At 36.4% G+C, this 23108-nt stretch overlaps 1 protein-coding gene across 2 annotated transcripts; it reads right to left on the reverse strand.

Moving 5' to 3' along the window:
- Nucleotides 1-20043: 20043 nt before the first annotated feature.
- nkx2.2a (NK2 homeobox 2a) lies at nt 20044-22563 on the reverse strand. Of its 2 annotated transcripts, none has more exons than XM_072690401.1 (2): nt 22152-22563; nt 20044-21498 (listed from the first exon to the last, which is right to left on the reverse strand). In XM_072690401.1, the coding sequence occupies exons 1-2, from the start codon at nt 22405-22407 to the stop codon at nt 20945-20947; spliced, it is 810 nt and encodes a 269-aa protein (XP_072546502.1). In that variant the 5' UTR covers nt 22408-22563; the 3' UTR covers nt 20044-20944. The 2 variants fall into 2 exon arrangements, with proteins under 2 accessions (XP_072546502.1, XP_072546501.1); XM_072690400.1 differs by having other exon boundaries at nt 20044-21528.
- Between the last annotated feature and the right edge of the window lie 545 nt (nt 22564-23108).

The raw sequence follows: 23108 nt of genomic DNA on the forward strand, positions 1-23108 counted from the left end.
GGCTACATTTCTTTAGGTGCTCAGTCATATTTAAATGTAATCAAATCACATTTATTCAAATCCCATCAACACAGGTAAAAAGGTAAGTGACAAACATGCATAGTGAAAAAGGTGCATAGTCCCTCAGGGTAGTAAAAACACAATACATAAAAAAGTACAGAATATATTCATATTAACTTACACTATACATGCATTACATAATTGCACTTATAATGTACAGGTTTAATATATATTATGTAAAATACAGAGATGTTTATATTACTTTTACATATTGACACTGGATATGATGTAAATTTGAATGCAGTGGGGAGAAGTCTTGGTGGGTGCAGTGTGACTGAGCTGTTGGTCACAGTTTCAATAAGTAAGTAAGTGCAGGGTGCAGAGTGTGCTTGTATGGGGTAAAGGGTTGATCAGATATTTTGTGTGATGAGACCAGTGAGATAGCTTTGTGACTGGACTGATACACTGTAATACAGGCTGTTCAGCAGCCTGATGGCCTGGGGTAAAAGCTGTCTCTGGTCTTCATACTTCTATGCCTCCTGCTACTGGGTAGTTGTGATAACAGGCAGTGGCCTGGGTGGGGACATTGTCAGACAGCAGTTGGTGTATTAATCCAGAAGGTTTAGAAGCAGCGCCATGGTCATGTGCTGAGTTGTGCACACTACCCTTTGCAGAGATTTCCGCTCAAAATCAGTGCAGTTCCCATACTAGGTGGTGATACAGTGCAGGTGTAGAACGTCTTGAGGATGCGGGCATTAATACCAAACTAACTTAGCCGTCTAAGGTAGAGGAGGTGTAATGTTTTGCTTTCTTTGCCACCCATGTGGTGTGTTCTGTCCATGTAAGTTCCTCAGTGATGTGAACACCAAGGAAATTAAAGCTGCTGACCTTTTTCCCATTGATGACAGTGATCCCATTGATGGAGATAGGGGTGTGCACTCTCTCCTGCTTTCTGAAGTCCACTGTCAGCTCCTTGGTCTTAATGACATTTAGAGAGAGTTTAGCTAACTTCTTCCTTGTAAGCTGATGTCAAGACTTGATGTTAAGCCTTGGTGGGAGAATGGTGTTGAACGCTGAACTGTAGTCTTCAAACAGCATTCTCACATACCTTGATTGCCTGGCCTCAGTGTTGTAGGCTGTAAGAGCATATTGTTTTCTTCACTGCTAGGTATGACTTTATGCTGCCAGAAAACTGCTGTGCAGGAATAACGTGGCATTATAATGTAGTTAGCTGGCAGAAGGAAAGCAGTGACATTTTGGCTTGTATTACATGCAAAACTACTGCTTTTGACCTTTGAGAGTTTCAAATGTGTATTTACACAACCTAAAGTAAGTTAGACTAAATTAAGTTATTAGGTATGGACAAATTGATGAACCTGCATAATGTCCAATACAAAATCTATTTAGTTGTGTTAGTCAAACACAACAGAATAAATATTAAGTAGGTTCAAATTAATTTTGCATTACAATGTTCAATACAAAATCATGTTGGTGGAACTTAATTTAGTTGTGTTAGTCAAACAGGACAATGAGATTAATATTAATTAGGTTCAAATTATATTAGCTTTATAATATTAAACAAAATATAATGTTGGTGGAACTTAATTTAGCTGTGTTAGTCAAACGAACAAAACTTTGGAATAAATATTAAGTAGGTTCAAAATAACTTTCTGGTACTGAAGGTTGTCATGTTGGCAGTGTGCAATGTAGTTGAGTTGCTCTAACAAGGAAAGGCTTGTAGTTTCAACTTAACAGCATTCTAGTTGTAATTACTTAAAAAGATGCATGCCCATTGTTACATAATTTATAAAGTAGTTTCAGCAGCTTATTTTTTTGTTACAATAAATCCTGAATGTAGATTTGAAAAACAATAAAGGGTACTGACATTTTATATTTTTCAACAAAGATAACTTACTGCATCTAAAACCTAAAAAGAAAAATACACATACAGGACCAATGTAGGGTATGTACCCTTTAATGTATTACATGAATACATACCTGCAGTTTGTGTTTGAAATACGATATTAGACAAAGCTAACATTGGTTTAATCCTCATGCAATGTATCCATGTCCACACTGTACACAATTACCTGTGAAAATACAATAATTACTGGCAGCAGTTTCTCTAGTATGCTGTTTATTTGCAGTACTGATCGTTCAAGTCACAATTACAGAACCATGTTATAATATAAATATATAGATTGGTATGTTTTGTTATAGAAGTTAACTGTACTATTTTATAGGGCAGTATTATTTATTATTTAAACGCAAGTACATTGCACTACACTCCTTTCTTCAGAGCAAGGCTATACGTATGTAATATAATAGTCTATTGTAATTGTCTTATTGCTCTCAAACATGAAGTTTTATATGAACAAATATAAGGCGTTAAAGCCAACAGTTTGATCATGTTAATAATGAGAACAGCTTTACATTATAAGCTAATATATCACATACATAACACATTACAGCAATTGAATGCATATACTGCCCTTTAGAACTCCAACCCAATGTCTATTACAAAATATATGTAAGAATGACTGTAGATAAAAAGTAAGTTAATTAACAGAATACAACAAATATTCTGGGACACTCTACACCCCAGTACAATATTCAGAGACAGGCTGCTCAAGACTGTGCAAAGCCCCACAATATTATCTGAAAAACAACCGTTAACTGTTTATTGTAAAATGCAACTTTTTTTTGACAGCATGACTTGTATCACAAAATACAGTAATTACGGCAGTGCCTCCTTTGTGAATACACTACATATCTGTTTATTTTACACTAAATGTTGGTAATTTCATTCAATAATAATAATGAACAGCTGCTCACTCCAAGAGTGACCATGATTACTAACAGTGATATTATACTTGTGTAATTAGCACTTGGTGATATGAATGATATTTCTAGTTAGTTCCAGTGTGAATATCATATAGGAAGTTGAGAAAATGGTAGTGATATTTTACATTAAAAAGTATTATAAAAGATATGAACATATATTGATTTGCATATTTAACTTACAAGGCTATATAATGCATTATGCAAGTCTACACTTAACTTGATTAACTGCATGTCAGATGAAAAAATAGCAGTGTCATCTGTGTGCTTACTTGTAAATAAATGGTTAACAGCTCTGCTTAAAGAGGACAACAAAATATATGTTTACATATGCATTTACACTAATATGATTCTTTTTTTATTAACTGAGGTTTGGAGTCGGTGGAATTGATGGCAAGGCTTATTTCAAGCATTCCAGCTGCCACCCTGTTCCACTCATGTAGGCTTGCTCTGCATAAAAGATAAGTATTTACAGGCTTAATATGTGTGTATAGCTGTAACCCCTGAGAATAGTGAAAAGGATATATTAGTAAAGGGATTTTGTTGTTCTACTATTACTTTGTCAGCCTAATCTGCACAATATTAAGCTGTACCTTGATTTTCACAGATATACAGGACCACAAAATGGACAAGATTCTCCACACAGCTGCTCAATATATATGTTTACTAAAGCCATTTTCTTTGTCTTTGTCATGTATTTAAAAGTCCTAAAACAGACATGGATGTAATGCTTACAGTTACAATAAAACGTTTATATTCTAAACATGGAGGAATTCTGTATGAATTCTGTTTGTAGTTGTCATTCATTGTAAAGATTACTCTGAGCTGTCTTAAATAATATACCTCACAAAGCATTACTATATCAGTCTCTTTTTATGTAAATCCATCTGTATCTCAAACCAAGTGTTCCAACCTTCTTGGAAAGGGTATATTCACAAAGTCACAAGATGGCTACCCTTTTAAAAAGGTAGTGGTTGAAAGGAGGTTAGTGTTTTTTTTTTCTCAATTCATCTAAAACTAGTCAAGAAAGGAGTGAAATTAGTATTGAACTATGCACTAAAATGAACACATAAAATCAGTAAGAATAAAAATACAGTTGTAGTTATTTGTATCTGTATCTCCCACAATACAAGTCTAAGGTGCACATATGATATCAGCCCATTAGAGACTTAACAGAACAGTGTCAAAATAAAAGCCCGTATAATGAAACAAGTAATATAAATAAATTATATTTTGCCACTCTGCAACATTTTCCCCTGTTGTCTTACAATGACAGTACCAATGATTGTTAAGACTTGGCGGAACACTTTAGAGCTTAAAGACACTTATTATACTGTATGCAATAACTTTTATTTTACTTAGCATTGGTGCAGGTATTAAGACTTTCACTACTGGACCTAGTACAGGCTCAGCAATCCACTCAAGATTTAGTGAGTCTGTACTGCCTCTTTGAACCTGGTGAGGGCTCGTGAAAGGATGCAAATCTACTTTATGCACCCTCCTCCAGGTCTATCTTCAACAGACTCAACTGCATGTGTAGTGCCCTAAATCTCAACCACATGATATATTGTGGGAACAAGGATATTCTCTCTCTGCTGCTTGTACACCATATATTCTTTTCTTCACTTAACCTTTTTTAGAGAATATGTAGCTAGGCATGTTTCTGGTGTACCACTTGTCCATGACCTAGCAAGGCATCTGGGAAATGAGGCATAATCCCAGAAAGTAAGAAGTATGGTGATACCCCATCATGGCATGTGCTGTATTATAGACATAGATGTTACATATATAGAGCTCTGGAGGATGATTGAGACAGAGCTCTTTATCCTATAAGTATCGTTAATAGGATCAGAAGACTGAAAACTTTAGTTATTCTAATACATTCTCATGTCTATCTAAGGCTGGTTTAAGAACAGTAAAGTCAACACACAATGCCAAAACACACAAATGAATGTAAAGATAAGCTTGGGTTAGAGCATCCTGGTTAAGATGCTACAGTGGCCCCGAAGGGCAAAATCACATAAGACATATAAAAAAAATAACAATTACATTTATTATAGCAATTAAAACTTAAAACCAAACACACAAATAAAACACATGAAAACACCCTGTCACTGTACAATGAACAATATCACCAATACACAATACCACCAATATCAACAATACACACAGAAAAAACAAAAAAAAGAACAAGAAGAAAAAGAGGTTCCCCACTGAAAAAGAGTCAAACAAAAATGCAGAGAGACATCTATTTTAAACATCTACAAAAATTACACCTTAAAATTAGAACATATTTTAAAAGCCATGAAAAAAGGCAGTACTCTTTCTGCACAGATGGGGTGCTGTTTCTTCCAGAATAAAAAACACAATTTCCCTGCAGCAATACAAACAAACATGACCACCATGAGAAAGCCCTATTATTGAAATTACTTCTCAGGTAAGTATAATATAATAATCTCAATAAACTACACAACCACCCCACTAAACTATGCAAAACAACCTCAGTTCACTAATCACCACACTTAACTACCCAAAACAGCCTCCACTCGCTGACCTCCACACTAAACTACTTAAAAAAGACTCAGCTCACCAACCTCCTTACTAACCTTTGCAAAACAGCCTCGGCTCACTAACCACCCCACTAAACTCTCCAAAACAACCTCAGTTCACTACTCACCCCACTTAACTACCCAAAACAGCCTCAGCTCACTAACCACCCCACTAAACTACCCAAAACAGCCTCAGCTCACTAACCTCCTCACTAAACTATGCAAAACATCCTGAGCTCGCTAACCTTCTAATTTCTACCAAAACTACCAAAAATAGCATGTATACTAACCACCTCACTAAACTACACAAGTCTGGTAAAACTGTATGATGTTGCTTAACTTTCTAAATAAGAAATATACTTTCTTTGAGAAGTAAATTCCATAATAGCTATTTCTCATTGTGGCTTTCTAAACTCAAACTCCCAAAATCCATTGGCAATTGGCTTGCTCTCTTTTATGTTTGTATTGCAACAACTTTCTGCAGAAACATGGTGCTTCTTGGAGAAACAGTATCTGTGCATTTTGTGTTTTAATTTAAAAGGTTTTGTTGTGTACTGTACTTTTTATTTCAGTGTTTGATTATTAATTCATTTACTTTTCTTTATTTTCACTATTTAAATGTTTGTTTCTGCTTTTGAGTTCTTCTTTTTAATGGTTCTTTTTTATTTGTTTGGTTGTTTATTTATTTTTTATTTTCTTTATTTTCTCTGTGTGTGCTCAGTCATACATTTAACTGTTCCTTTTTGTGAAGTTTTTTTTTAGATTTTCTTACTCTTCTTTTCTCATTTTTTTATTGTGTGTTTTTAATAGCTTTTTTTTTAAGTGAAAACCCTTTTTGTTTTCTCTCTCCTTATTTTGTGTTTTTTAATTAGTGTTTTTTATATTTTAGTTGCTCCTTTTTAAGTGGAAGTTGATTTGTATTTTCTTGGTCTTCTTTATTTTTTTTATATTTTGTATTTTTTTGATAGATTTTCTTTTTAAAGTGGGGGCTCACTCTTTTTATGTCTTATTTTTTTTGGTTTGTGTTCATTCATCATTTATCATACAAGGCTTTTTTCTTCTATCCCCAGAATTTCTAAAGACACTCAATGTGGGGTCCCTAGCCTGAAAGCTCAACTGTAGTGTAGTAGTAGGGGTGTTGTCTTGTAGATCGTTTTCTTCAGTAGTTACAAGACTGCATCACATATCTCTGTCACTAGTCTTCCTGGGTAATACTTAATCAAATACAGCTAACTGACCATTCATCTCTGCTTGAGGGCTCCAGGCTTGGCCGTTTTAAAGTGGTGCAAGGCATCATTGTCTGTATAGACAATACATTTTGATTATAATAGATTGGAAGGCCTATGGATTTTTTCATTGATGGACCATTTGAAAGTAAGAAATAGCACAACTCTTTAACTGTATTGGGAACCTATTTTATTGCTTTTATCAGGATCTTAACCAATTTCTTGGGAATATATTCCATAACCTAGAAAGCAGACTCGCTCTTGCTGAAAGTGACACTTCACATTATGACCTGTCTCTTTTAGCAATGTCAAGACAATCTCACGCCTCTTCAAGTGCTCACTGAAAAGGTACACCAATATGTCATCTAAGTATAATAACATGAGCTGTAACATGATGTTATTCATTGTGGACCTCCATTGTAGGACCATTACAACCCCAAAAGGCATCTTGGATCCGGAAAGGAGTGGTAAATGCTGTTGGAAGTATGTGATGGAAAAGAACCTTGCTCCCAAGGGTGCATCAACACTCTAGTTGATTCTAGATAGTCCTATACACTATGTCTAAGACTAATATCAGACTTTCTGATTAAAACAATAGTTGAAGCATATACACTAGAGCTTTCCTTAAAACAAAGTTAAGATATGTTCTCACTAACGTCTCTGTACTGAACTTGCATCTGTAGGGTTGTAATACTTTACTGAGGTAGAAGGCATCTTTATTTATTTATTTCACCATTTTATCATCTGCAAGTATAAAACATAGAAAACATAGTCAATCCTTGATCCACTCTGCTTTTATCTCATGAATACCACCAAGTTATAACCTGGTTCTAAGTTGTAATCACACGTCCTCCTGTGATTGGTTGAAGCCAACTGATCTTGGTACAACTGACTGAGGTAACCAGACATAGGCCATTAGGCAAGGGCAAACATGTTGGTTCCAGAAGTGTGCAACTCCCACCTGTTGGTAAACATCTTTAGGCTCTGTAGCCATTATAGTATGAATTGAGGAAGTAGGTATTTATATTGCGTTCCTTTCATCCACCCTAGCTAAAGTAGTCCTGTAAACACTGTTGGATTTGCTGGAATGTTTCTTACCAATCTAATGATTTTGTCTTTCCACAGGTATGTAAATGTAAGACCTGATTTATCCATATCTCAAACTAGCCATACTAATACTAACACCATCCTCAGTATACTCATTTAGATCAGAGGTCACTTCATTAACATCAGACATTTTTCTAATTCTCATGCACTCAGCTCTGGGGGTTCAGTCTCTTCCTGTAGTCTCATCCTCATCATGTAGTAGCTCGCATCTAGAAACAAACTAGACTGCTTACTTAGAGTGGCTCCTAGTTTCATGATCCCAGCCGCTATGAATCTGAAGACAGTGGTCTACAGACAGATAACACTGGATTCCACAAGCACCAAATACTCTACATGGCAAAAACAAAAGTGAACAATCCTTAAATCGTTGGCTATTTCTAGTACACTCATTGTAAACTTTGTTTAAAATTAAGCATACATCAATGTAGTTTCCATTGAATAATTGACACAGTAAGTAGAGTATTTTGTATAAAATGCTCAGTGATGTTGATGTTGCATATGACATATATAATACAAAAATTACTAAAAACAAGAGTTAATGTTAAAACAAACATTAAGCATTTTGCCGACCCTAGTTTTGTAAAGTCCTGCTTTTGAATTTATTTTCCAATTAGTTAATCCATTTTATGTTAAGATGCACTGTATATGAATGTCATTATCTGTCTGTATCGGTCTGTATTGTAAATAAATTCTATGTTTTGTATGTTATGTTACTACATGCTTATACATAAGTAAACTGACTTTGCAGGTTTATTTTTTAATGAGTTTGCTTTTCACAGTTGAGGCTGGAGTTAACTGTAAAGGTAACTGTAAGGTAATTGTGTTTTTTCCCTGGCTACAGTGCTGTAGTCTAATCAGTTCAGTTGAATTTTGTACCAAATGCACAACCAAGTACTTGAGCACATGCATATTCAGTCACATCAGAAGGCTAAACTACTAGATAAAACTTACAAAAATATATAATTCTCAATTTTTAGCTGCATATCTAAAGTGTGAATGTTATCTGTACATGCTTCAACAGCTGTCCTTTGTGGTCAGCAAAAGCCCCATTGGTTTACTGGTTTATTTCTACATCTGTTAAAACTAAAACATGCATTCTAGTCATTTGTTGTATTTATTAAATTTTGCAAATCTAAAAAAACATCTGAGAAATTTGTTTTTATTTGTGTGTGTGCATTATAAACAATATAATTAACACTTAACTAGATTGCTTATGAGCCCTATTTTATAAATGGTGTTATCCTCAAAAGTGAATGAGACTGCTAATGTTTTTATTGTAAACAAAAGTGAATTGTTATTACCATTTCCACCTTTCCTTCTTTTTTATCATTTTCTTACTGAGATACTGTATATAAATAACCTATGTTATAATTGGCTGGATCTAACTTTTTAGTTCAGATTGAAATTCTGAAAAAACATCAGAAATGGATCCTTTGGAAAGCTGCAATGATATATTTGCTACTTAACATCTGGACCAACACAACAAATGCTTAACAATGTTTTTTCTCACATCTACCACTCTAACTCTGGATTGTGTTGTCTCTTTAGCATTTGAGTAATGGCTAAACTGTACAAGAAGCAATTATATGTAAATATGTTCATGACTGTGACATTAGGATTATGATGAATTCTAAATTAACTGTGTTTGCAACTTAAGTTTCATACATGTATGGACTAGAATGTGGAAGTTATGTTCTGAAACATATTTATTTTAAAAAGACATTTTTGTAACATTCTAGAACATTAACGTCATGCTAAAATAAAACAAAACACAAAAGGCTACTAGACCATGAGGTTTTTGGAGGTACAAAAGAGATCAGAGCTGGGGGATCCAACGCTTTCATGCATGCATGCATGTACTTGTCCTTACCCTTAGTGTTGGGAGAACTGCAAGTGACTGGGTGTGTGTGTTATAAAACACAAAAACACAAAAAAACCTAACTCTCAGGATGCCAGACAGCTGTATATATGCTATCAAACAAAGGATTTTTTATTGTGTTCACTTGAAGAACAGCCACAGTGACAAAGTAAAATGTCCTCACAGCATTCTTCAGTTATTTTTTAATAACCACCATTAGAACATCACAGTTGAGGCTTAAATAATCTTTTTTTTTTTTAAACTTCCACTCAACATAATTTGCCACCATTACTGTGGTCAGGAGAAATATTCATCTTTAATTCAATTCAATTTTATTTATATAGCACTTTTTACAACAAATGTTTTCACCAAGCAGCTTTAAAGAGATTCAGGTCCAAGCCTCTTTCGAGCAAGTTAGTGGCAACAGTGGCAAGGAGAAACCTTGAGAGGAACCAAGACTTAAACGAGGAACCCATCCTCCTCAGGTCGACACCGGATAATAATAAAAAGCAAAACAGGAATAAGGACAACAATAAAACAAAACTGAATCAAGAAAAATTAATTGATAAATGTGGCATCAAGCCAAACAAGATGAAAATGTGAGTGAGATGATAATGCAGATAAACAGTCAGAAACATAGCTATGCAGTGAGGTGAGGCTGAATCAGTGTGAGGCCCCAGAGCAGGACAGCAGGCAGGAGGGTAGTGGAGAGCCTGGCCAGGCGGAACCAGAATGAAACAGTTGAAACTGAGCATCTCTTTACATGTAAAAGAGACAGAAAGAAAACAGAAAGGATGAAAAAACACAAGGTGTTAGGAGGAGCGCAGGACAATGTTGGGGGGGGGATATAGCGTGATAGGATCCAATAAATTAACTTGTATTAACTTGTATCAGCAGCAAGCAGTCAGCAGGGAACATAGCTTAGCACATAGGGGAGAGAAAAGAAAAGAAAAATATATGATGTGTTTAGGAGTTTGAATAGGCTGATGTACATCCTGTAAAGGATAACGCGTTAGTATTCATACAAGCTACATCTTCAAGGATAACAGTACAGTGCATTGATGTATTATCTGAAAGCTTGAGTAAAAAGGTAGGTTTGTAGTCACAGAGAGTGTGTCCCGAACACCAGAAGGAAGTTTATTCTAGAATTGGGGAGCTTCAGAAGAAAAAAAAACTTCCTCCAGCATTGAAAGCGAGGAACTGACAAAAGGCCAGCATCCTGCGAACGAAGTGTTCGCAATGCATTGTATGATTTAAGACGTTCCCCAAGATACTGTGGGGCCAAACCATTTAGTGATTTATAAGTCAGAAAGAGTATTTTTTAATCACTGTGGAATTTTACTGGTAACCAGTGCAAGGGCGAGAGAATGGAACTAATATATAATTACAATAATCAAATCTTGAAGTTATGAATGCCTGCACCAGCTTCTCATGTATGGAGAGTAAATTTCGCAGTTTGGCAATATTATGTAGGTGGATGAAGGCTGTTTTAACTATGTAACAGATGTGTGCATAAAACAAGAGGACAGAGTCAAAAACAACTCCTAGGTTTTTTTACAGTGCTACTGGATATATTTTATGTGAACAGAATGCCAGTACAACACCTTACAGACATACCATTGTACTTGAGTCCATTTATATTTCTGCTCGTACAACACCGCCAGTACAACACCTTACAGACATACCGTTGTACTTGAGTCCATTTATATTTCGGCTCATACAACACCGCCAGTACAACACCTTACAGACATACCATTGTACTTCAGTCCATTTATATTTCTGCTCGTCCTTCTCATGGTCAGTCCCTAGCTAAGTCAGATATCAACCCATGTATACACTCACAGTGGAGGGTTTGTGCAAAAAGTTTACAGTTCACAAGAAAAAATTGTCTGTCTGCACTTGTACTGTGTTGCACTTGTGTTCTGTATGCACTGTGTCTGTCTTGCACCATGGTCCTGGAGGAACATTGTTTTGTTTCACTGTGTACTCTGTATATAGTTTAAATGACAATAAAAACCCACTTGACTTGACACTTGACTTGACTTGAATGAGCACCCTGCTTTCTTATAAAGTTTCTTTGATTGATTTTTATAAAATTCTTTTGATTGACTTCTGTGATTGAAGTTTAAAAATATATACTGTAAAGTATATTTCCAGTGTACTTAATGAACTCAAGATCTAATAAAGTTTAATTCCACTCATAACAATAGTAGATATATTTTTCAGAATATTTTTACTGCAGGGCCTCAAACCTGACACATCTGTGCTTTGGCAAATTAATGGAGAATTGATTTAGTAGTTATTCTGTAATTGTTTGGTTTCATTAACTGTGCTCACTCCTACATTTGCATAAATGTATGTTTACCCTTGGACGGTGGAAACACATACTTGCTTTCCATGAAGTTTTATCTTCTCTATAGTAAGTCAAATAAGACTTATTTTTCTTAGTTGTTGTGTTGACACTAGTATCATTATTCTTAATTGTTGGCAGCCGCTGACAGCATCTGGACATATCACCAATTAAATTCTTCTATTTCAACGTCCTTAAAATGAAAAAAAAAAAAAAAACCCAGGAACTAAACAGCAAACCAAACCAAACCTAATCTGTTTTCGAAGGTCAAGGTTTAGCAATGTTAACAAACTCTAAGGTCTACCACACTACCATAAGTATTGCAGTGTGTATCTTGCATACAGACACAATCAATAAACATTTGTAATACCACTAATATACTATGCATTTTGAGCATTTTATAATACATGCATTTTACAATAAGAAAATCAGATTCTTCAAATTCTGCTGACCCCCCTCTGGACCACCTCACTAACTGCTTTTTCATGTTTTCTCAATGTTTTCTTAAAGGCTAGCTCTAAAATAATTGATTTACATACATTCTTCATGTCTGACCAGACTTCACATGAATGTTTTTTTTCTCCAGCATTTCCCAGAATCGTCCCACAAGTTCTCCATAATATTTGAAATCTGACTTGAAAACTAAGGCAGCACATATTTTATATGGTCTTGCCACATTATTATACTAGAAAACCTATTTTTGTTAACCCCAGCTAAATTACTATTTCATAGCATTTCAACATCAACAACATTTTGGCCATTACTGGAATCAAATTTGTTGCCATTCTTACTAACAAACTGATGTTAAAGGAACATTTCAAGGAAGTATTACAACTGTTCCCAAACATATTGTATAGTTAATTATAAGCTTTGTGAGCTTGGTGAGTATATTCAGTGGAAACTAAGAACAGGACAACCAATACTTTGAAAGAAGAAATTTACTATTTCAAGTATTTTCTAGTCTTGGAGGTCAAAGCTTCATTCAATTTCCTCTCAAGGGTGTGAGAACTACCCCTATGTGAAAAACATAGGACAAAGATAATTGCCATTGTCATATTGTTGTTATCATGCGATCTATTAGAGGTCTTGTTTCTTCACACATGAGTGGTCATATTTAACCATTCATATTCAACACAATTGGCAAAATAACTCTGAATAGGTACATTTAAAAAAACAGAATTGAAAACATAAATTCAATTATTTTAAAATTGTCTGATTATGAACAAGAATGTTGTATGGCTAGCTGGTAAGTTAACCTTAGAAATTGGAGTAACAAAGTAGTCTGCTTTATATAAGGCATGTCCTTGTGTGGTAATAATCAAGCTTGTTTGATCAATAATGAACAATAATGTGTAAGGTGTTGGGCATTAGGTGAAAATAGAGGATTTTAGTTAGCTGAATTAAACTTCTTAAACCTCTTTTATAATATCTATTTCTTATAAGATTTAATTGAGAAAAAAATAGTTAGTGTTTCAAATGATTCTTCTGTATATCAGTGTTTTTCTGCAAATGCCTTCTGCTTCACCACACTTTTCCTCTGGGGCCAGCAGTCAGGGCACATTTCTAACTGAGGTCATCTTCCTCTGGTAAGTGTGCATCCAGACTGAGTACCTCTTCTGTATGTGCTCTGGGAATAAATGCAATCCTGAAGAGGACATAGACATATCATAATAGGAAACATTTACCATTTACCATAATCTATAATCATTTGAACTGTGGTTATTTTTAGAAGACAAGAAATCTCCCAAACGGTGAAGTTTTAGAACAATGACAAAACAAAACAAATCTCTTAAACTGGTCACTGTTTAAAATATTCAAATCACAAAAGTGTTCAAAAGATTTGGATCTCTGTTTAAATCGTTTGGATCTCTTTAAATCAGGGCTCTTTAAATATTTTGACCAGTGATCCAAATGATTTAAACAGTGATCTGGATCTTTTCAAACAGTGATTCATATCTGTTAAACAGTGATTCAAATATTTTGAAAACTGATTAATTGAGCAGAAATTACACCCATCAGAACATGATTGATGTTGGTGGTTAATCTGTAACATTTGAATGTAAAGTATTAGGTTCTTAAACATACCAAAATGTTAAGAAAAGTATTTTTTAACATTTTGTGTGCTTATTTTACTTCAGGTCTATTTTAGTATGTATTTGCTTCTTTTTTCTTACATAAAAACATTCATCTAGTTAGTAAACTTATGCACAGACTCTCTGCTGCCCACTAAAATAGTAGGCCTATTTGATGTCCTTTAGAGATGTTAGATAGCACATTTAGAGCACTGCAGGATCAAAACATGAAAACTCATGAAACTGACTCTGTATGTTGAGTTAAAGACTAGTTTTAATTTGTCATGAGGCCAAATGTATTTGTTACAATTAATAACAGTAGTCAAATCATAGTGACGTAGTGAAAACATGGCAGAAAAGTTGCATAGCCAGATATATTCATGTTAATTTAATGTAAGTCTGGACTGTCTGTCATTTAACAGTGAATCAATGTTCACTGATTAGCTTAATACTTAATACTACATGAATAGCTCCAGGGCAGGTTATGACCAGGAATTCAGATAATAACTGAAATTCCAACTTATGTGACACAAATTCACCAACGCTACAACAAAAGTTGTTTTGTTAATCAGGAACATTTCTCAGCAAACAGTTCTCACCTGAACATATTTGGGAGCACTTATTTTAGAATTATAATGCTTTACAGCTCCAATAATCTAATTTTACTCTCCTCCTTTACATATTGTCTGAAACACAATTTTGAGCCACAATTTTTGAGATATTTTGGATTTTGCCACATGTTTACTGTTGTTGTTCTCACATGGAACTAGCAAGGCTACACTTTTTTAAAGCTATGATGCTTCACAGTTGGAAGGGTGTTCTTTTCATTAATTGTTTTTTTCTTCCAAATGTTTCTTTGGAAGAAAAATGAATGATCAAAGAGCTCTATTTTGACTTCATCATTCTATAGAAATTATTTCTAAAACTTATCTGGCTTGTCTATATGTTTTGTAGCATACTTTAAATGTTATGTAATGAAGTCATAGAAAAACATTCCTTCTTCCTTCCATGAAGATTCTGTTTGTTCAAGCAACACTGCACAATGGAAAAGTGCACCACCACTCTTACCTCGGCTTCTTGGTCTTCCAGATCTTAACTTGACCTCCAGTTTCCTTGAATTGCCATTTCTTAATAACATTAATGGTATAATATTGTAGAAATCACAAGCTGAATACACTTGGCTATATCTTTATAGCCTTCACTTGCGTTGTGGGGAACTCAATACTTTAATTTTCAGATCCTTAGAGGAGCCTATGGTTATAAATTTGATTCAGCTGACCATTACTAATTGCTAATGGCAACATGCTACAGACATCACTTTGATATCTTTTCATGTTTCATGTCATTTTTATGAAAGGCAGAAATAATGACTGTGCATTAGCACAGTGTTCACTACTTCTTGATGTAAAATGAAGTAAAATGACAAAATGTGCAGCTGTACATAAATGGCATTGTCTGCACTAAAGCAGGTTACTGTAGACGTTTTCATTATGTTGATATTCCCTGATCTCATCCTTGGTCTTATTTAGATTATAAAGCATTTATATCAAAATGCAATTTAATAAACGTTTTGGGCTGAAATTTACACACACAAGAAATGCATGTGCTATATGATGATTCATTTTCGTTATACACTAGTATTAGACTAAAAAAATGCTTTATTGTATTAAATGGGTGTTTTATTACACTTTGTGTGTATTGTCATATAGTGTTTTCTTCTTTTAACTAACTATAAATGTTTCTAAATCATTTATCCTATAGGTTTCCTCTAGGTTATGACAAAAAAACAACAAAAAAAAGTAGCCACAATATCATATATCATGCATGTACCTACAAATCACAAATCAGTGATGTCCAGTGTGTGTTCAGTATTTCACATCACCAGGTCCAAGCATGGATCCCAGAACAGAAGGGGAGACTTGAGTGATCACTGAACCACGAGACTGTTATGACTGCAGAGACAAGAGCTCTTCACCAGTCTGACCTAGGAGAACTTCCAGCATCCAAGAGTGCATCCCAAGTTATTTGACTGATTGTTTTATCAGTTCTTCACAAATCAAACTCTGTTGTTAACACTTTTATGTCAAAGAACATATATATATAGTATGTAAAAATGACACATGACAGCTCTGAGGTTCTGTTTGTTTTTTGTTGTCTACATTTAGGTTTTTGTATTTTCAGAAAAAAATTATTTACTACTTCTTTCCTTATTCTTAAATTCTATCTGTTCATATAAAACCTTGAGAAACTATTTTCATATTAACAAAAAATGTTTAAACCTTTCCAACCAACGAGCCTAAACTGTATGTTTCTCTGTGAAATGCTGAACACTTCATGTCAAAAGTAAAATGAGGCCCTTCCTAGTTTACTTTATTGTTGCTCTAACGTTACTTGTCCTGTGAATGAAGCCACATACGTCAGACAATTAAGCAAAAACTTGCTCCAAAGCATGAACACATTCAAAGGTAAGGTTAACCAGTTCAGCTAGTCAACGAACAGGCTGTCTTTGTTGTGAACTATCAGTGTGACAAGAGCGCCACCCTACTTTATACAGGCGTTCATTTACATTACTGTAGAATTTCAACTATTTATTTGAGACACTTCAGACACTTTAGACGGAAGCAACCTGAGCATTACAAAAACACTTAAGAAAATATTTGATAAAGGCCAAGTTATGCATGCTTGTTTACAAGAAGATCTGTGATCTTGAAATCACATTCAGGCCACCATCATCGTCTACTATGACCATGCGCAGTGGTGCTGGAATAATAAACATAAACTGTGTACCTTTACTGTACTGTTAGGAAACTCGGACGCTTCAAACAGCTGTAAGCTATACAAGTAAGTAAACAATTTCCTGACAGTAGCTTGAGGGGAAACAATTAGCTAAGTGCATGAGTTTTCTTTGAGGTAAGTGATATTTCTTTTCACGAGCCAATTGCGCCTCTCTGTGGATCTACACTGCTAAGGTGCCGTCCACCTCCACCTTGCTTTCTCTTCGGTCATTAACACTGTCTGCATTTACTGTGGATTTAGCTTGGGTAGTGTTTTAACCCTTAAAACACCTTCACCATTAAAGTGCAATGTTCTCATTTAAACGACCACTGAAGACCTCTTTATATCGTTTAATGAATGAAGCGCAACTCGACCAATTAGAAGAACCGCATTTTCAGGGGCGTTGAGCCAGACCTCTCTTTGTGAAGGGCTCTGTCGCCATCTTGTGGTCCTGTACTGGCCTACCTCCATCACGCTGTACCACGCAGGCCCACTGCAGCAGTGCGTTCAATATCTCCTTCATGACGGTGGGGAAATCTAATCTGTATCTTCTGAGAGGCAATAAAAGACTAGATTACTTCCTTTAAATAAAAGTCCCTCTTATTATGGCACTGAGAACCCTCGTTATTTGGAGATGTTCGTGATAAAAATGATTTATGTTGAGGTTCAAATGGGCACGATTACTGAGATGCATGGACTCCCAAGTGCACATTTCCTGAAAAAATCTATTTTGAGGCATGAAATAGTATTATCCACGGGTTAGCTCGAGCTCATTTTTGGCGCTGCTTGCTTGAATGTTTTTGAGACTTTTTTTCTTTACAAAATCTCTCTCCTATACTTCGTAAGCGAAACCAATTTCAGATAAATAAAGCGCATTTGAAGAGATGACACGGACGAGCTGTGCTGTTTTTCCATGTGAATAGTGGTCAGTGATGCTGTAAGCTAGACCTGAGCGCTGCCTTCTTACTTCGGAACGTGTGTATCTTTTTTTAAGGACCACTTTAGACATTTCGACACCTGTTTCGACGTTTAAAGTCTGAAGCATTTTATGTTACTATTAACTACAATTGAATGATTGTAAATCAATGTTTCAGTTTCTTTTTGTCATTTGAAAATGAAAAAAAAAAATACATTTATGTTGGGTATCGATTTCTGATATATTTGTGACTTGTGTCAAATCGCATCAACTTTTTAAGATAATAGATGAAAAATGATATGATGAAACCGACGTAGTCTGAATACGACTATTCGTTTTTGTCCTGATATTAGTGTAACTCCTATTAATATAAATAAAGATAAGGATCTAAACTAAAGTGAAATCCTCAATTTTAAATGAATAGTCTTGTTTACATTAGATAAATAGAGATTGTTCCATACTCACAAAACGGCAAACAGCGAGGAGACCGATTAAAAAGCCGTACAGTTTGACATCTTAAATAGTTGTGCCGCAGACTTTGCAGAACAGACAATAATCATTCTCTTTCAACAGGCAGAAAAGGGGTGAGAGAGAGAAATAGAAAGAGAGAGAAGCAATGAGAGAACTGTTGTTAGCACTGCTATATCAAGGAAGAAGGACTCCCTGTTATCTGTGAATGGGTTTGCCTCTTTCCAGAATAGATATAGCACGAATTTTTAATTCGTTTTTCTTTGAGAGACAACAATGCTGCATTTGAAAGCTGAACACAATTTGGGTTTTGTGAAGGATCCCTTTCTCTCCTCGTGGGCCCAGCTGTCCATATGGAATAGGACGTGTACAACAAGGACCACAATGGCACCAACAGACAGGCCCACAAAAAACCAAGGATGTATCTCCCTGATTCGGGATGCACTGGCCGAGATAAAGGGACTGAATAGCACCAAGAAACTCCGAGAGACACACGCACACACACACATACTCTCTCTCCTCTCTCTCTAGCCAACAAAGAATACACTCCCCCTGTTAAAATGCACGCCTCTGACATCCACAACCACCGACCCTTTGCCTTTGTGCTTTTTGTGTCTTGTACAGTATATTGTGTAACGATAGACTTCTATCTCACACTGTGTCACACTGTCGATTATTGAAGACTAACAGCTTTTTATACACTAATTCATAACCGAGACATTTCCTGCTTTCCCTTTTAAAATACATTTTACAAGGAAATTGTTGTATTTAATTGTATACAACAGACTATAAAAATAGCATTAATTACACATTTAAACTTGCACATAAATAATCAAAGTAAACAAATAAATATCATTATACCAACGACAATAAAAATAATAACTAGCAAGTCAAGTACATTTTGGATTATCCTTGTTTACTTGAATCACTATTCAACGTTCTGATCTTAATGTAATACATTCGTATATTTTGCGCACAACGCCAGATTCAAGCGCACACAATAAACCATGCTGTTTGTAAACGAATTTACATCATGTTTGTTGGTTTGTTTTTCCAGGAGACAAAAATTCTAAAATGATATGAATCCATGTTACGAATCAATTTTGTTTTAGAACTATGACTAAAATCCTTGCAATACAAACATTGTTTCATGTTGCATAAGTAAAACTTCGCCAGGGGAAACAGCTCTCTGCTCCCTCGAGATGGAGTTCTGTAAATAATTAGCACAGTGCGTCAATTCTAAAGTTTGTTTAATGATAGTGGGGGTCGCTCTAACATCTGTTGTTATTTGCGGTGGGAAACGAGCATTTTAGGATGTTGCGAGGCGCAGTTATGTGGACTATAGCTGCTCTAGATAGGAGATAATCCTCCGTTGAGAGAGAGCGAGAGACGGTATATATGTCAATATCTTACTGCGCTCTTCTTCCGAGTTTCCCCACAGACTACTCTAAACCTAGCGCTTAATACACACGCAAAAATAAATCAATACCTACGTCATGAAGCCGCATTTTTACATCAGCCACAATTGATATTCGGTTGCGTTAGCTAATAAAACAATCCGCAAAATACTGCGCCTCTAAAACACGTTGTCTGACTGAGTAAATGGAATATGGTTAAAAGTGAAAGCAGACTGGCACAGAGCACGCTGTGGCATTTCAGCCTCCGACGTGAGGAGCACTCACTCTCGGACCTTGAAAAGACGAGAGCAGGCGAATGAAAGGCTGCTTAGCTGAAGAAGCTCTTATAGTAAGTGAGTGGATTTTTACCCTCATCTCACAAAGTGACTTTAGGCTTCTTATTCTTGAAGTGATCATACAGATAAATTCGGAAAAATGAAGGCAGTTAATGCCGCTTATGAATGCAAAGTGGGATAAATCTATACTTAATCTGGCAGCGTTTGTGTTAAATATCTTTCTAACATTTAGTGAAAGCATTTCGATAAAAACAAACAAACAAACAAACAAAAAAAAAAACGTCGCGCCGTTTTAAAGTCCAAGTTTTAAGAGCTCTCTTATGTGAAAATGTGAAAATCCCAATACAGTTCCCAGTATTCTGTTTCTTTTCCTGTTCGCCCTTTCCGTTAAAACCAGACGCAACCCCAAGCGAAATTTCTGAAACACATAATTTTATTAAAAGTCTTATAAAAATTGGGGTATTCTTTCATCAACGCGCTTTGCAACTGCTATCAACATATTTCTGAGGGATATTTATCTACAACTGCTGATCCATTTTTTCCTGCCCTAAATATCGGGTGCACTATATCTTTATGACTAGCTGAGCGGCCAAATATATCTGCATTGCATACAGTTACCACATATATTTACAGAGAAAAGAAAAAACAAATAAAATATGCTAAAAGTTGCCAATGTTTTATTCATGGCCATAAATATATTCGGTCCATTGGAGGAAAAAAAAAACAAGAAATAAAATTTTCTATAATTATAAAGTGGTCTTGTACGTGCTTATAACACGAGGGACAAAAAAGAAAACATTTCTACAACACACAAACATATTTTACAAAATTTCACAAGAGCTTTAACATTCTTAGATCTGGGGGAGAGAGGCTGGACCCGGTTTTCTGGACGAAAACATGTAAACACGGCGCACACATCAACCCCGAAAATAAACGGTGAGGATGGGTCAAGCTGCGAAACCAAAAGTCCTTTTCTTTTTTCCCTTTCTTTTTCTTCGTTTTTTTTTTTTTTTTTTTTGTTCTTTTTTTGTTTTGGAAAACTCCCTAACGAGGTCTTTAAAATGCAGCCCTGGCAGAGTCCCTAACGGCTCACCAAGTCCACTGCTGCGTCTGCACCAGGTGGTGCGCCGTGGGGAACTGCGGCGTGGTGGCGGCGCTGTAATGTGCATTGTACTGCATGTGCTGGAGAGACTGGGCGCTGTACGCCGAGAACGGAATGCCAGCCTGAAAGGTGGCCGCCAGGTCCTGAGCTTTTAGTGTGTGGCACGGCTTGCCGTCCCTGACTAACACAGGCACGGCCACCCGCCGGGGGGAGGGCAGGTGGGTCACCTCCATACCTTTCTCTGCGCGAGCCCTCTTCATTTTGTACCGGTGGTTCTGGAACCAGATTTTCACTTGGGTGGGCGTCAGGCGGATCAGGCTTGCAAGGTGCTCCCTCTCGGGTGCCGAGAGGTACCGCTGCTGTCTGAACCGGCGCTCGAGTTCGTACGTCTGCGCCTTGGAAAAGAGCACCCTCCTTTTTCGCTTCTTACCAGAGTCGCTGCCGCTGCTCGAAGTTTCCTTGTCGTTGTCCGGAGACTCGTCCGCGGAGGGCTCCGGGGATTTTGCAGAAGAGTCTTGGGAGTTTGCAGAGAGCCCATGCACTGCGTAGTGGAACAGTAGAGGGAACGTCACTATATAAACAATATAAACAACATTTGTGTAATTTCTAACTGCTAAATCGTGCGTTTTAGCACCAAATGTGATGTGCATTTGTCTAAAATGTCATTTAAATCAAACCTACTTCAGAGCTATACATCCCTATGAATACTATACATTTCGCTTCTTTTTATGGAACTAATGAAACTAGCTATTGCGCAAGTAGAACTAAACAAAACGTATTCCCAATAACGTCTCCTGATTCATTATCCAATGAAACGTGTATCAACGTGCATCAACATGTATCCACTGACAAAAGGCACATACACAGCAAAGACAAAGTAAGCCTTCTAAATACTACTATACACACTCCAGCTAAACCCCTACACTTCAACACTCTTTGCTTGTACACAGTGCTTTACAAAGCCAACTACAGTGCTCATACATAGAACACGCATAGACTGAAGCTACTTCGCAACCCACCTAAGAATGGGGTTACGCCTTAAGACAGTGAAAACGATCAGACTCAGTCTAACACCAAGGCTCCAAAAGCGGAAATCACAACTGTTCTACCATTTAAGACACTCATTAAACATTCGATCTACTTACATAAAGTGGTGCAAGAAATTCACTTTCAGCATTCTTAAACGGTACTTACATGAGTATTGGATGCTGTCGGTAGTCGCAAGCCACCTGGTATAAGGATTGTCAGTGTTATCATAAAAAGGTGTCTTTAAAGGCAGGTTTTGGACATTCTCAAGCGGACTTTGCACCAGCACTCCGGGCGTTTTGGCTGTCTCCGAGCCCTCCGTATCCTCCTCAGTCCCAGTGATAGATCCTTCCTCATCGTTAGTGTCAGGGAGGTCCAAAATGTCCTTCACTGAAAAGCCCGTCTTTGTGTTGGTCAACGACATGTTCTGGGGCAGTGGATGCAGGGAACGCAGTAAAGTTGCTGCACCAGTTTGGCAATCCTCTGTTCCAAAAAAAAACAGAAACACACAAAAAGACACGAAACGTGGTGAAAAAATGAGTCGGAGCCGTCTTTCAACGCGTAGCACAGTGGAGGCGACTCATGGGGCTCGGTCGATGAGCATTGCCTAAAAAGTAGCGGAGGAATCAGGTCTGTAAGTCCAGGAAGAATGCCAAAGAGACTGGAGAGCTATGTCTGTTTCATGGATACTGTGCTAGCGCTGGGTGTTACGGGGAAATAAGCCATTACCGGACTGATCAGTCCATATAAGGTTGGTCTCAACACATGAACCTGCAGTGAAAAAGCATTAAAAACGCAAAAGGTTGGCCACGTGTGGGCGGGTCTTGGGAGTCAAGTGGATGAAGACAGTGTTTGCCGATGTGAAATTGTGGGTTTTGGGGAGATCCGAGCCTATACCATTGGTGCTTCAGAACATGATGAGTGGTATAACGTGTCAATTAATTACAAAGATGGGGAGGGCCTTTTTACACCCTATTTACATACAAAGGACCTCCAAGTAGCTTTATACACCACACGGACCAACTTGAAAGCGCATTTTAGCAAACTGCCCCTGAAAAAAAGACATTTCGTGAAAATAATCATCACATATTTCTACGTGATAAAACTGAAATAGATTGAAAAATC

Source organism: Salminus brasiliensis, chromosome 10 (assembly GCF_030463535.1).
Source record: "Salminus brasiliensis chromosome 10, fSalBra1.hap2, whole genome shotgun sequence".
Classification (NCBI taxonomy): Eukaryota; Metazoa; Chordata; class Actinopteri; order Characiformes; family Bryconidae; genus Salminus; species Salminus brasiliensis.